The sequence below is a fragment of the Augochlora pura genome, chromosome 5, assembly GCF_028453695.1.
Source record: "Augochlora pura isolate Apur16 chromosome 5, APUR_v2.2.1, whole genome shotgun sequence".
Taxonomy (NCBI): domain Eukaryota; kingdom Metazoa; phylum Arthropoda; class Insecta; order Hymenoptera; family Halictidae; genus Augochlora; species Augochlora pura.
The window spans coordinates 8,000,226-8,017,395 of record NC_135776.1 but is presented as its reverse complement, the minus strand read 5'-3'; the positions used below and the strand labels follow the sequence as shown (position 1 = coordinate 8,017,395).

Sequence of the window (17,170 nt, the reverse complement as noted above, 5' to 3'; positions counted from 1 at the left end):
GTATCGGCATTAATTCGACGGCGAACGGAACGAAACGTTGATTCAATCCGACCGCGCGGCGGTTCTCTCCGCGTAATAAGCGGCCGGGAATGAAATTAGTGAAAAGGGAATCCATTTTCTGATAAAGCGGGGCTTGCTCCTGACAACCGATTTCCCATCGCCGAACCGCGATTCTATGGAAAATCCGTGGCTTTTCAATTAAACAATTACGCTCGGCGATGCGATTCTCAACGTCGTTCCTTTGGCTGGCCGATGGGTTTTTTTTCTGGTTCTTTTGGAGCCCGCGACAAGTCAAGGGGGTCTTTGTTTCATGAATTTTCGTGAAATTCAATTGTTGATGTACAAGTTAACGAGAAAAGGTTCGTAGGTGAATGGTAACCTTTTTATTATGCGGGATTTTCTTTTGTGACAGAGTATGGTCGGTTTACGAAAATTCACTTGTTTCTGTATGAATTTTTTTGGTTTTAAGAAAAGCGAAGTTGTAGATAAAATAGTGTACGTGTATTCTCGAAAATTATTCTGTTGGTAAAGTATTAGGCGAATATATGGGTAAATGGAACTGTAAGTAAAGAGTACGAACATTTTGGCGAAGTAAATTATAGATAGCATTGTATATAAACGTTGGAATAAGTAAAGTTGCAGGTAAAATAATGTAAAAACGTTTTGATAAATTAAATTGCAAATAAAATACTGTACGAATATTAGGATAAATTAGATTCTAAATAAGATATTATAGGAATATCTGAATAAATAAGATTGTAGATAAAAATAGATAAATTAAATTGTTGAAAAAATAGAATACGGATATTAATTGCATAAGTTAAATTATAGATAAAAACTAGTATAGCAAATGTAGATAAAATAGCTTCTGCTCTCAAGCAAAAAACTGTAAATAAAATAATATATGAATACTAAATTGAAGGAATAATACTGTGAAGTATTGTAATTTACTTTATTACATAAGACATTCTAAAGAATCCAAAAACAAATATTGGCAAAAATTTCAACTTCAGTTTATGTATTTGTTATGCAACTTTTGATTAGTCTTTAATATTATAGATGAAAAAAATAGTTCTTTCGGAGTGGATCTCAATAACAAATAAATGCTAAAAATAGCACTAATTTTTCTAGTTTACTTTACATTAATATTTATATACGAAACAGGTGAATTTTCGTAAAAATTTTCAGTCTAGGTAGACTGCCGAGGTATTTACGAAAAAAGGATTCTTAGCAGTTCGCAAAGAGCAACAATCGGCTTAGGGCAGAAATAAAAATTAAGACGGCCGTCGCCGCTAGCGAAAATTAGAAGGGTTCGCGCGAAACTTTTGCGCGGGGGTCAACGGGAAAACAATTTCACGAAAAGACGCGGGTAGTAGTAGTCCCCGTACGGAAATGAAGCAAAAGTTCCTTACAGGGACCGCTTGGAAAATCCTATCAGCCGAGGATATTATTCTTCGCGCGAATTATTGGTATAGGCGGCAGGAGCCAGCCGTTACCGATGTGCCCCGGAGCTTAATTAAATCTCGAGGATCGTCGCGGGTGCTAATGAATTCCCGGGCTGGGGCATTCGTAAAATTCCTCGACTGTTTCTCGGGGCGGGGGGGGGGGGGTCAAACTTGTATTGTGGGTGAAAGATGTTAAAGAAGAAAAAAAAGAACTACCGTCGTCGTCTTTCCGCAGCTCCCAGAGCTCTGTCAGCTGAGCAACTTCGTCCTCGGACCATTCTTTCGGCAGCCTCTTTTGTATTTCACTTCGTACAGCCTGCAACAATTTTTGTCGTATTAATTACAATTGTTTTTTTTTTGTGATGGCGATTATGATTGTTTGTTGGGGCGTTAATTGCGATTATTTTGAGTAGCATTAATTGTGATTATTTTGAGCAGCGTTAATTATGACTAGTTTTTGCGGTATTAATTACGACTATTTCTCGCTGGTATTAATTATTGCTTTTCATGACGTTAGTTAATATTTTTCGTGGCGTTAATTAGTACTTTTCGCGTTGTTAGGGAGTATTTTTCGTTTTGTTAATTATGACTATTTTACATGATGTTAATTATCTTTTTTCGCGGTGTTGATTGCGAGTATTTTTCTTGATGTTAATTATTATGTTTCGTGCTGCTAATTCGCCGTAAATTTAGTTTAAATTCGTACAACATTTGTGTTATTAATTATGGAAAAGCGGTGTTAACTTCAACCATTTTCACGTTCTTTATCTTTTATTTCGGACAAGCAGACCGGTCTGAATCATAGACGCCCTAAAACGTGCTTTTTGAAAAGCGACTGCGTTCGAGAGCACGCGATACCACTAATTTTACCCCCATTTCCCAAAAAATTTTCGAACACCGTTGAAACACGAACAAATAAATCCCGTGAATTTGACTGCGAAAGTTATAATTTGCAAAAAATTCTCTAACAAAGTTAAAATATAAAAAAAAAAACGGTCACTTCACGCTAGAATACCACCCTTAAGTGTCCAATTATAAAAACATCGTGACGCTGCGCGGATTTCGTCGCACGCCGAATCCCCGTTCGCACAAAAATAAAAAAAAATATATAGAGAAGAGCACCGAGAGGAGGCCTCCTCTCGCTCTCACAATTTCGCATCAAAATCCGCAGTCAACCAATTACGTTATCGTGAACATCGGATCGCGAGCGCGCGCGCGCGCGCGTGCTGCCCCCCGCAACCGTAATTATAAATTCGCGGCAGGGAGCAACACAACGCGTCGCGAAACGGAAAAGTTTAATGCCCGAGCACGAGAGAGAGAGGAGAGAGACCCCCGTATCGTCTGGGCGGTCGAAAAATTTTTAATTTCTCGTTATATTATAAATCCGAGGCTCTCGCGCGCAATTTCTTGTCCCGCGGACTCCATGCCAGCAATTAATTTCATCCCTATACTTCAGAAGTGCCTGCAGCTGCGTTCCACGCATTCAGAAACAACCCCCACGAGAGGAGGTTTAGAGTAGGCGACGGCGGCGGCGGCGGGAGGGGGGGACTGGTAGCAATTTATTGCGCAAATAAGTTTCTAGAAAGGAAAAAAGCACGGAAAAGTGTAAAATCTAATTCCCGGGGCCTCATTTCTCCTAATGGAGATAAAAAGGGGGATAAAAAATAAGACGCTTGTTTTCCGATGATTACGTTTCACCTCCCCCAAGAGAATTTCGCTCACTCGGTTGTCCTAAATGGCTGTCGCGTAGCGTCGCGCGCGACTTCGCCGACTAAATGAATGTCAAATGAACACCCGGGCCTCTCCCCGGTATACTGCCGGCATTCAGTTTAGAGGAATGAAAGGTACCCACGCATGAAATTATTTAAATGAAACGCTTCCGCGACTAAGACCCAGTTTCATGGATTTTCCCTCGGCGAATCGATAATACGCTTCATCCCTTTGCTCATTCTCTCTCTATCTTTCTCGCTTTCCTCCTCCCTTTCCCTCTCTCTCTATCACTGTCTATCTCTGTCCCTGTCTCTATCTCGTTCTCTCTGTCTGTCTCTGTCTCCGTCTCTCTCTTTCTCTTTCTCTAGAATGCTCTCATCCGTCCTCTCTCACTCCCTCCGTTCTCTGACGTTCATTTGCGTGGCTAAATCTTTAGACGACCGGGGAGAGCAGTTCCATCCCTCTACGGTTCAATAGATTTTACCCGAGCATTGTCAAACTCGACAGACTTAGGGCAGCGGGCGCATTGTTAGAAGTTTGTTCCATTGTTTCTCGAGCTGTGCAAACAGACGCGCACACGGTGGTCTAGATATATTTTATCCTTTGGGAGACTCTCTCTCTCTCTCTCTTTCTCGGAATTGATTTGAAGAGTGCAACAGAGCCAGAGGCTCTATATATGGCCGATGTTAAAAGAAATGGAAACTGTTGGAGCACCGACTGACACGATGCGTTACCGGGAGAATAAGGCTGGATTTATATAGAGGGTGTGCATTTTATCTTTGAGTATGCAGTTATATGTCTAATCGAGGTTTTAGGTGCAGCGACGTTTTTTTAAATGGGGCAGCGATTTTTTGTTAATTATTTCAGGGATACCGTCACGTATGTGTGTACGTTTTGCTGTCTTTTAAATTATGATTATTTAAGTGTAAAGAAAATGAGAATCAGTTGAGAAAGTATTTACTATAGAATTACTCAGTAATATGGAAAAAACCTTGTCGAATGAAATGATGACAAATAAAGAGAAACTTAAATAGATTATAATAGAAAATATGGATATAATTAATACAGATATATATATATATATATATATAAATATAGATATAATTAATGCTGATATATTTTATATTAATTAGAATCTAGATATTAATATGAATTTATTAATTTATATTAATTTATATATTAAATCTAGAAATATTGTCTTGAAATGGAGGTTTCAAGATTTAATTTGAGAGAAAAATCATCATCTTGCGATGATTTTTCGCGAAGTTATCGTCAGCCAAAGTTAGTCACTTTTTATCCAAAACTTACTATGTTATAATTTACTTCAAGAGCGAATATTGAAAAAAACAGTAAATAAGTTCACAAAATGCAATTTCTGGACACTATTTGTAGAAATGATATGGTCTATATAAAAACAACGTAAATTGCTAAAAATCGTATATTTTTCAATAATGGTTATAATTATATCATCTTTGGTTAAAATGTGTTAAATGGTTAAATTTAAATAACTTTGGTTAAATGTTTGGTAAAAATTAGAATTTAATTTATTTAGGATCAATACAACGAGAATCAATTATTTTCTGTAATATACAAACGACGTATTTTCGTCATTTGGCTATCGGCGATTGCAAAATGAATTCTCGTCGTGCGGAAGAATATGTGTTAAGGCTCGCGACATTTTTGGGAGACACTCTGTACATTAAACTCGATTCCAATAGTAGTTTAAACGCATGCATTACGAACGGCGTGGATAAGTGAACGGGCATGTATCGGTTCGTTTCAAGTGGCCGGACAATGAGCGCAGGAAAGATTATTATGAGCGGCAAGGGGTTGCCAGAGAATTAACACGAGCGGCGCCGCGGCGGTAACCGAGATTTCAGGCGAGTTTTGTTGCGCCGATACTTGTTTCCCTCTTTTCGCGTGTCCGCGACTAGCTTTTGAATAATCCTTTATGCGACAACTTTCGAAACAAAACCTTTTGAAACAAGTGACTGCCGCGTTCCATGTATTATGTATCGCGTATTATATATTACATGGCTCGAAAACAGAATTCCACCAAAAAGTACGAACGCGCGGGTACCCCCCCCGGAACTTTGACGAACATTTCCATGAAAATCCACGCCGTCGGGATCTCGGACCATTTGCATGCGCATTGACGCTGCGTCGAATGTGTGCGACGATTATTAATCGATTGAAAGACGACGGGAAGCGAACGTTACCAATCGGAAGCACTGAGAAATATGGATTTTCTCATTTCTACGGTTTAATTCACGTCCCTCCTTTGTGCTCATGTGACACAATTGTCGTCAGACTGTGAATTTTATACCAAATGATAAGTAGTTTAGTTAATTGCAAGATATATGAATTATACGAAAATATATTTTTACTGTTGATTATTGTAATTAGTTGAAAATGATGCAGCAGTATTCTTAACATTTTCATATTTTGGTAATATTAGACATTTCCTTTGTCTATTTAGAAAATTAATAATATTTTAAAAATTATATAATATCTTAATAATAGATAGCAAATTATTAATCATCATGACAATCGATTCATAGACTACCGGTAAAATGTTAACGTTATAAATGATATTTGTTCACTGTTTCTTTAATTTTGTATTCAACACTTATTTCTATGATAAGCACATATTAAGTTTCAATTATACTCTAAACAATTTCTCGTTAGTATTAGTTAATTTTTAAAATGCAGCACTATGGTGCACATCGTGATCTATGACACTATACATGTAAATGATCTTTGGAAAGTAGAGGTTAGTATGCAAAAAATGGCGATGATCTTTGGTACTTGAAAGTTTTCATAAATAGTAGAAGTCCTCCATAAATAATAGAAGTCTCCTATAAATAATAGCAGTCTTCTAAAAATAATAAGAGTCTTCTGAAAATAATAAGAGTCTTCTATAAACAATAAAAGTCCTTTATAAATAATGGAAGTCATGTCTAACTAAAAGGGCATAACTAAAGTCTTTTATAAATTATAAAATTGTTCTAGAAATAATATAAATCTTTTACAAATAATAGGAGTGTTCCATAAACGATCACGCCGAATGGAAATACGGTTGGTTGAAAGGAACGTCTTCATTTAGGAATTCGAATGCTTAGGGCGCAAAGGGTTAACTAATGGAAATAAGAACACGGAGAAAGAGAACTGCCGCGCGCGTCTGGTGTAATAAGGTCCGTCGAAGCGCGAGAGATTTAGAGGGGGCGCCGCGAAAACGAATTGTTTCACGCAGCTTAGCAATCCGAATAGTTGTTGAACGTTCGGGCCGTTTATTAGGCGATGCATCATGCCAGCGGAACATTCGCTTACGGAATCCCCAAAGGGTAAGAGATTCGGGGTGTAAGAATCCGTCAAGGAATCAATAACACGGGGAACAGCCCGTGAGAGAGAGAGAGAGAGAGAGAGAGAGAGAGAGAGCGCCTTCGCCCCCCGAATCAGTGGGGGTGTGGGTGCAATCAGCTCCCTTTCCCGGTGGCGGGGCGCGGCGTGGCGCAGCGGGTGCACACCTATGATTAATCGTCAATTTCGAAGTGGGGTAATACCGTTTTAACGGTAGTCAGATATATCGTCGCCTTACCCCCATCCATCCCTCTTACTTTCCCTCTATTTCTCTTTGGCGTGCGCGCACGTGCTCGCCGGCACCCAGGCCGCCTTAAAGCAGGTAATGTCTCAAGATTATCGTTACAAGGTGTCCCGCCACGATGTTGTCCGACCGGGTTTTCGACAAACGGAAGGATGCCTCGCTCCGGATAGAGTTAAATTGCCGAGATTCACCCGGGCGACGAAGATAACCGCGCGTACCGGCTACATCGACGTTCCTCAACTTCGTCGCACGGATTTTTAACCCTGGAACGACCCCCCGGGGTCGCCGGTGACCGTACAACATTTTTAACGATATTTATACCGCGATTTTGTGCTTACAGTGACTCACGTTAACGCATATATACATATACGCCGCTAGCCAAATGACGAAAATTCGTCGTTTGTATATTACAGAAAATAATTGATTCTTGTTCTATTAGTTCTAAATAAATTGAATTCTAATTTTTACTAAACAGAGATCACTCCAATAAAGATAAAACTCATTTAGATATGCATAATGATTTGACTTTGAAATAAACTTGGACTTCAAACATGACTTTTGTTTAAAATAGTGCTAAAAAAAACATGTGCAAGGATAATTTTTATTAGTTCAAAACTATAGATATTATGATTCGTGTTTGTTCACTTGAGGTCATTTTTATCGAGTTTGACAGGTCATCGCTATTTTTCGTACATTAATCTGTATTTTCAAGTAGATAAAGTGCAAACATATATTCGTCCGTATAGATATAATTTAATATTAAACAATGAGATAGTGACGAACATTGTTCATTTGTATATTACGAAAAATAATTGATTCTTGTTCTTTTAATTCTAAATAAATTAAATTCTAATTTCTTAGAAAGACAGCCAAACATGGTAATATTATTAGTTTAGCAATAATCATGAAAACAGCATTGTAGTAAAATTCTTTCCTTATTCAACACCACAGTTTTTACAAATCTCTGGTTGCACTACAGTGACTTTTATAGATACATATCTATGAAAAAAATATTTACGTGTATTGAACTCGCTGTGCCAGAATTGGAGAACGAAAGGCGTTATTCAATTTATTTTTCAAAACTAGTCGCTGCAGTGATATCTGCATTAAAATGCAACGTGACGGTACATAAAGCGAATATCAAAGTTATGAAACAATTCTTGTATTTTTCGTTAGAACTGTAATAGAGATTTTTTAGTGTGATTAGAGTAATACGTTAATACATATTAAAATAATATATCGCAAAGTGTTTCGATATTTATATGTAAAATCGTTTGAAATTAAATCCTATTGTGAAATCATTAACCCTTTGCCCTATAATATTAAATCAGACTCGTTATAAAGATTTCGAACATGATCTACTAAATATACGTAGTATACTAAGTCTATTAAGTGTACTAAGTATATAAATTTAAACATTAAAGTAAGGAGATCCGTATAATAAATATAAATTTTCTACCTGACATAAGAATTTACAAATAATAAGCGAAGACTAATCAACTTTGTTGTAAAATAAGTCGTAGTACAAGAGGTTAAGGTATACCATATAAACATTTTTAAATCCGTGATGGTAGGAAAATGATATCGATAAATTAATGTAGCGACTATTATAGAAAAGGTCAAAGAATGAGTTCTGGAGAAGCAACATTTATTAATTTCGAGAATAATTTGAAGTTAAAATTTGAAAAGTACCTTTTGACACAGCTTAGTAGACATAGTGTTAAATTGTCTGCAAACGTGTAAATAAAAACTATACTATTGAGTAAAAATAGTAAAATATATACTGCTGTAATAAATACAGCAGAATAAATGCTTCTGTAATAAATATAGCACAATAAATGCTTCTGTAATAAATATAGCATAATAAATGCTTCTGTAATAAATATATGCTGCTATAAATTTCATATGATTTAATAATAATAAATAAATATATATATTAGTAAATATTATTTATTAATTATTATTAAATCAAATGAAATTTATACGGTAGACTACATTATACACAATACTTATCAATAATTAAATTCTTATGTTACATTTCATTAAAAATATTATATCTTGAAACTAATAAAGAACATTTTGATCACTAAGACTTTATATCGAGTCATCCCGAATTCCAGAGTATCATTTATGCTGAAAACTGCGAAGGGGTTGTTCTAGTAAAGTATTGACTTGTCATAAAAGACACGAAAAGTATTGACTAGTGTTTTGTGAACGACAAAGAACGAGAGGAAATCGATAAAATATGATTTTTACTTCTTACAGTTATTTTCCGTGCCAATGGAAATATTATTGTATTCCATTGAAGTACGTTTTGTAAATTTTATAACTGTTTACGAATGTAGAATCACGATAATAATGAGGGAATGGGATTTTACGTGTATAATATTTAATTGGATTAACGTGATGCATCGTCCGTGATATTGTAAATTGAAGAATACGGTGGATGCTTGGAACCTCGATCTTCATCCTCTTTTGCGATATTAATACGTTCGTTTATGCAGATTGGTATTCCCGATAGCAAAAAGATATTTCAGTACTTTTTATACGTTTTATTACTGTTTGTAAAAAGATATTGCTCTTTACATAAAAGACGTAATATTTGTGAGATGTATCATTTATGTAGAGTATCTTTTTATAAATAGTTGCATTAATTTGTGAAGAGATATTATACTTTTCATAAATTAATCTTTATTTATAGAAAAATATTGTACTTCTAATAAATTTTCTAACTACATTCAGAAAAGACAATCATGCGTTTCATAAACTTTATAACTATCTATAGAACGATACTGAACTTTTCTAAATTTTACAACTATTTACAAAAAGATATTGTTCTATCCATAAATACCATACCTGTTTATATAGAGATATTATCTTCTCTATAAATTTTATAACTATTTAGAATAAATGGTACATTACCATATTACCATTGACACATACGTAGAATATTTTCAGAAGAAGAAACACCGTTTTTCAATTTTGGCTGTTATCAATTCGTCTGCTGCGCACAGAGAGAACGTTGAACGACGGAAAAAATGAGAGAAATTATTTGCGGACCGACGTGCATTTTCACATTCTTAGAAAACACGGTCTCTCGCTTTATACGGTTTCGAGAGAGAGCGAGAGAGAACGGTTAAGCTCGCGCGGCGCGTACGGCGCTTTACTTTCACGCTCGATACAAATGTTTAGACGTGTTCCGTAAGGGCAAGAGGCAAACAAAGCGATAGCTTCTCAAGGCTTGTGAAAAGGACGAGGCAGGGCACGGGAAGAGAAATAACGCGCTCAAGCGAATAAGCCGCGTCTGGAAACTCGTGAACGGAAATTTTAATATTACCGCAACGATTCCAGGTGAACACCGCCGGGAATGTGGTATCGTTGCGTTTTTGAGACGACACACGCCGCCGTGCAAGTCTGTTGTCGAGAAAAATGGAGAAATTGTTCAATTCGTCCAACAATTTGTTTGATGATACGATGCAACGATAAATAATCTTTCTAGATGTAAATGTTAATCAATCCAAAAAGTCGATACTATATTAGTTGTAGTTAATTAGGTATAATTCACAACTTAGTTTTGGGATCATCCGATTATTTGTTCAATGTGAATTTTTATTTGTTAATGAATATTTAGAATTGATATATGATTTTACTTGTAATTAAATATATCCTCATAACTTAGTTATTAGATCATCAGCTGATTCGTTTAGTACACATTGTTACTTGTTGACGAATGTTAAGAGTCGATATAGCATTTAGTTGCAATTAACCCTTTCGATTTGCCGTTTGAAATTTTTTTTTAATGTCCCCGTAACGGAGCCTTCCAGGTAAATGGCTTCGCTTCGGATCCTCGAGTTTTATATTATAATATTATGTTGGTTTTTATTTAAAAGAATTGTTAAAAATGTGATTATTATTGTCATATAACATTGTCATTTGTTGACAAATTTTGATAATCGACACATCGTTCATTTTAATTAAATATAACTCACAATTTGGTTACTTGATTTAAATTAAGAACAATTACGTTAAGTTAATTAACATTTCAGTTATCTGATTTAAATTTTAAGAACAATTACCTTTATCAACCGTAAATTTCTAAATATATTTACAGCATATAATATTGTATATAGGGAGAGAGAGATATATGTATATATATTTTGATATCAATGCACCTGTATGACAATATTCCTTTAAAAATAGATTACTTATTCTACAAAATGTTTATTCTTGTTAACATATGTCAAATTGATGTGTGCCATAGAGATAGGTATATAAAAAATCTCCGTAAACCTAGTGTTAACCACTTGCCGTACCATTTTCTTTACAACTGCTATGATTAGAATCTTTTCGATCGTAGTAATTTCTTAGAAGAAAAAGGAATTTTATATTTATCGTATGCTTGCATGTAGTTGTATGTTTAAATATTGGTGACAATATAATAAAATTTGAATCTTACTTAAAGAAACGGATTTATAACTAATAGCTTATTAATAAAAATCGCCGTCACGAGTCTGACTCGTTAAAGTATGGCAAAGGATAATCACACCCCCTAAAATCCTGTCAAAATTGAATGAACTTGTCTCGCAGGCCGGAGAATATTTCACGGGCCGACTTATCGAGCACCGCACACGGACAGAGACACGCGAGAGAGCGCGCACAGAGTCGATTTTGTCACGGTTCCAATAACTGAGAAATCGAAAGGGCGATGACAGACAATCGCTGCGCGGCACACACACACGCGCGCGCTCGTGGAAGATGCTCGCGCCTGGAAACCGAGGACGCGGCCCCGGCTTCCTGTCCAAAATCTTCATACGCTCCTTTGAAAGGAAAACGCAAACAAAGCGATAGCGTTTCACGGGGGTCGGAGGGGAACGCCGGAAAGGAACACTTGACAGGAGAAAATCTTGAGATACTTTCATCCCTTGCGCGAAGGCAGAAGCTGTAAAGAGGGACGAAACTCTTGCTGGCACAGCGGAAGTCGTGATCCACGCAAGGACAGAGAAGAGAGACCTCCTTTTCCCTCGAACTGTGTGTGTGTGTGCGTGTGTGTGTGTGTGTGTGTGTGTAGCTACGGCAAGCACCTCCGAGAAATTGTCTCTCGAGAATTTACAGTTTCTGCAGCAATTCTCCGGGCCACGGTGTGTTCTCTCTTTTTTCGCATACGTTCGTCGTCCCGTCACCGACGCCCGATCCGAGAACCTTATTTTTGGGGGCTGACGCGCGTCCTCGCGCGCCCTACCGCGCGTTTCTCGCGCTTCCTTTAAATCATTGATTCCCTCTTGGTTTCGTTGACGGTAGGCTAGAATCCACCGGTTCTATATGGATGCTGCGATGTATCGGGTGTAGCGAAAATCGCGACACGGAATAGCGGATTTTGTATGGTGGTGGTTACCGTGACCAGTTACTGTGCCTTTGGTTTCAGGCAGCAATTGACTTTATATTTATCGAATAAGGTATATTACATTTTTCAATATAAACGAAATAAGAAAGTAATAGCATTTCTAATTGAGAAATAAACGAAATGAAAGAATGATTTTTTTTGTTTAAAAATATACAAATGTGGTGAATAATTTTTGTTATACAAAGCGAAATGAAACGTGATGTTAAATAAATTAGTTTATTAAAGTGAACGAAATTTCACGCCTGAATTGGCTTTATATCCTTCGAATAAGGCGTGTTATATTTTTCTTTATTAAAAATAGACAAAATAAAAAAGCAATAGAGTTTTTAACTTGAGAAGTAAGCAAAACGAAAGAATAAACGATTTTTTCCTCTAAAATATACAAAATACAAGTGCAAACAATTTTTGTATACAAAATTAAATAGAACGTGATATTGAAAAAATTCTGTATTAAAAAGTGAACAAAGAGAATAACGAAACGTTTTATTAAAAAGTAAACGAAATATTTTTTGGTAAAAAGTAAACAACAGTTTTGTTTATTCGGAAATAAACACGTAAAAGACTAAAAATACTTGTTTAATGCGAAACTAAATACAGTGAAGACAAAATTTGTTTATTCTAAACTAAATAAAAGAATAAAATGTAATACGTCTTACATGATAAATATAAAGTTAATTAATCTCGAGAACAAATCAAATGGGATTTCAGAAGCTAGATTTTTTAATACCTGATTTCTATTTTTAGTTCGCATATGCTTAAATTCGCTTTGTGCGGTAATTTTTGTTTATGCAGCATATTAAAAAATTTGTTTATCAGAATACAAAATATTTATTAAACGTGTGCAATAAGGAATAAAAAATGTAAGATATGACTCTGCCTGAATGTACAAAGGTATTTCATCGTCACATTACATATTGCATCAGCCAATTACGGCGCACATCTACATATGTACATATTATATCACCCAGTTTTATCGCGTACACATGAAAATATTTGCACGAGTCAATGAAATAGTTAATTACGGCCCCCCTGCGTATTATTGGCAATTACAAAGATGAAATTCTACTCCTTTCACTTCTTAAATTTCGAGTCGATACATATTTCGTGTGTGAGACTTTTTTTATATTGTTTAAGCACTATTTTTTACAATTACTTCTAAAATTTCGGAATGCTTGTTTTGTACATTCTTTCTGTAAATATTTATATAAAAACAGCTTTGAGTGTATCTTGCGAAGTTATGGATCGTAAATTTTAATTCTTCGTGATTTTCGAAATAATAGTATTGAAATATATTTTTCATACGTTTACTAGGTGACCTAAAATTTTTTTAAAAATATGATATAGTATAGTTAAGATATAGTTATCATTTGCATATGTTTTTTTTATTAAATATCTTGTATTGTAATTGAAAGAGACGCTGGCAAAGTTAAGGGTAGTAAAATTAGAATTTACTAATCTACGAAGATATAGTTGTTAGGTGCCGAAATTATTTTTTTCCAGGTATAGTAATTGACCTGAAATTATTTAAAAAATTTGTAAAGCAGTACTAACATGAAGTTATTATTTACTCTTGGTTTCATTCGAATATCTTGTTTAATATTAGAGAAAAATACTTGCAAATATAGGGATTTTAAAATTCCAATCTAACGACTTTCGAAGAAATATTTACTAAGGTTTTCGAATGAAAAATTATATTTTCTAAGTATAGTAATCGATCTAAAATTTTAATAAAAATTAATCCAGTAGAGTTGAGGTATAGTTACTATTTGCATTTAGTTTTATTTGAATATCTTTTCTAACAATGGAGATAAACATTTCTAAAGTTAAGGGTTGTAAACTTTCAACCGAACGACTATGAAAGAAATATTGTAGTTATTAATCATTCAAATAAATTATATTTTTCAAGTGTAGCAAGCAATTAAAATTTCAGCAAAAATTGACGAAGTAGAACTGAGATTTATTTGCATTTGGTCTTGTTTGAATATCTTATAAAAAATTCGAGAAGGGCACTCGCGCAGTTAACTCTGGTGAAAATGATAGGTCAAAGGGTTATTAGTTAAAAGGTAATCATCTTGCTTTTTGTTCGTTCAACGAAAATGAATTCCGACCAGTCCAACGCCTACGTATAAACTTAATACGATCGCGAAAGGTTAAACAACGTTCAGTTGAAAGCAAAAGAAAAGGCCGTTATCGGTTTCCTGGTTATAAATAATTTATAACAGCTTTGATATACTACAGTTCCAGAAAAACAGGAAAATTTAATAAATACAGTCATATCTCTCTTGGAAGACTCGCGAATTACACAGTCTCAGGGTGTGTCAGTTTCAGACGCCGCATAGATCAACTAGGGAATAATGTTGAGCAGATATAGTCGCTATATTTTCGTAGGTCGCGCATTCTTGCCAGACTCCGCAATTTCCAGCCATCTTCCACATGCTAATTCAAATAAATATGCTAGACGCCATCACGTTTGGAAACAGGGACACGAAGTGAATCAAATATTTCCATGGAATACCGAAATATTAATTACTAGCTCTATTTATTAACGCGTTTAGCATTGAACCGGGGGAAGTGTTAATAATAAAACTTCCGCCAATATCCCGATTTCGATCATTTAAAACGTATGTTAACGTAAAAAGATATTTAGATTTAACACGTATTTACATATTTATAGAAATTTTTCGTTCGCTCGAAATAATAAAATTCGAAAGATGAGGGTCGGCACGTTATCTTTTGATCTTGCCAAGCTTTGACGAGCAGGATTCCGGAATTTTATTAATTAAATTCGTAATGCACGCCTGACGAATATTATTCGCTCAAATTAATCAAGCAACAGAATTTATTATTAAAATTATTCTTGTATTTAGTTTTCTTAAATAGTTTTTGTTAGGGATAATAGACAATGGTGACGATGGGAACTATTGTATCTCGAGGAAGTATGTCATTAATTTTATAAATTTTAATGAAAATAATTGTTTTAAGAATATTATGTTCTTGAGTTTATTTCAGTATTTTTTAAGGAAATTTTAATAATGTGTCGAAAGAATACGTCGTTTGAAATGTATAAATAAATATGATAAAAGATGATGAATAAAAGAAACAGTGCAAAACCAACAAATACAAGATAAATAAATTGTACATACCTTGGAGTTGACGATCAAGCACATGTCCTTCAGCTTCTTCATGACACCATTTCGCGTTCTTTCTTGATTAATATTTTCCAATATCCAGTTGATAAGATCTAAACAGACAATAAATTTACACGTTTATTTATAAAAAACAACATGGTTCCGTCGTTAATTGAAAATGCAACTTGGCATTTCAACGATTTGTTCCTCCATTAATGTAAATGGGGATTCGAACGGATGGTGGTGGCGCGCGATTGATAGTGTTTGTACTATTTATAGTCAATCAATATTGCCCGTGAATTGATTCGAAGGAAGGGTTGGGCTAACTGGATCATCGCTGGGGGTACGTGATTCGGTTAGCCGATAAATGAAGACGTTGTTATCAGTAACCTAATATTATCGGCGCGCAACTCTCGGCGCAACACCTAACAACGTGATGTTAAGGATTTCTCTCGGTTGCAAATAATGACGAGAGAGAGAGAGAGAGAGAGAGAGAGTGAGAGAGAGAGAGATCCTATCCGAGAGGCAAGCAACAACAAATTAAACGTCGATCCGTATCTCATTATCGGTCGTTACGGAATTGATTGTTCGATATCTCAGAAATTTCATTTCTTGTTGAAACAGTTGTTTCTAGAGTCGATGCAATGAATAAAGAAATAAGTAATACATATTTTGTTTATTATTCATTGTTTATTACTCAGTAAGCGTGGAGTTGAAAAATAATTGATTATTGTATACTTGGAAATTTGATTTATCAAGGAAATAGTCGATTTTAGAGTCGATGCAATGAATGAAAACCTTAAATAACACGTATTTTGTTTATTGTTTATAGTAATCAAGGAAATTGAAGAAAAATGATTAATGCACATTCAAAAATTCTATTTGCCGTTTAAACAATCGGTTTTAGAGTCGTTGTAAAAAATAAAACAATTAAATGACACACCTTTCGTTTGTCATTCATAATAATTGAGGAAATTAAAGAGAATTAATTCTTGCATAGTTAAAAATTTAATTTATCAATAAAATAATCGCTTTTAGAGTTGATGCAATGAATAAAAACATTAAATAGCACACCTTTCATGCATCATTCATAATAATCAAAAGAACAAAAGAGAATTGATTATTGCACGTTTAGAAATTTTATTTCTCGTCGAAATAATCGGTTCTAGGAGTCGGACGCAACGAATAAAGAACTAAATAACACACTGTTTGCTTATCATTTTATAGTAATCGAGGAAATGGAAGGAAATTAATTAATTCGAGTTTCCCGTAAAATTGAAGCAACACAGGAGGGGGGAAACTTTTTAATTGGAGCATTATCAAAGTATTTGTATTCAATTTTAATGGGGGGACCCCGAAGAAACAAACGAAACGCTGACCGTCTGTTTTAATTTAATTACAGCGGAGGCAAATTTCGCTGGTAATTATTTTTCTCTAAACATTTACGGTCGCATCGAGATTCACCTTCTGGGGTCACTAACGATTGTATTTTCTATACTGCGGTTCTTTTTTTATTATCAATTATGCGCGTGATCTTACAATGTTAAAACGAAATGATGTACGTTGTTGTATCATCGATTAATTTATACGTTTATTTGGATAATTCGGAATTCAAGTACTTTTAGTACATAATTATAGTAATAATAATTAGATTGGGGGTCTCTGAGGAGATTTATGGTTTTGCAGATTGTCTTATTAAAAAACAAATTGGGTAAAAAGGATTCTATTGTTTACTAGGAGTCTCAGTCTTTTTATTTTTCACATAGTAGATAGAGTCTATAAACGATAGAGTCTTTTTGGCCGATTCGATTAGAGTCTTTTTAATTTTGAGAAAATTATTGCCCCGTTGAAAAGTGTTCGAATGTTTTAGGGAGTTGGCTGG

At 34.8% G+C, this 17,170-nt stretch overlaps 1 protein-coding gene across 1 annotated transcript in view; it reads right to left on the bottom strand.

The window, feature by feature from the left end:
* Window positions 1–17,170, bottom strand: part of Timeout (circadian regulator timeout) — a 392,876-nt gene that overhangs the window by 13,968 nt on the left and 361,738 nt on the right. The window contains exons 17-18 of the mRNA XM_078180750.1: window positions 15,304–15,401; window positions 1,662–1,761 (exon numbers count right to left, since the gene is read on the bottom strand). Of these exons, the coding sequence (XP_078036876.1) occupies window positions 1,662–1,761; window positions 15,304–15,401 (198 nt within the window). The remainder of the gene's footprint in view (window positions 1–1,661; window positions 1,762–15,303; window positions 15,402–17,170) is intronic.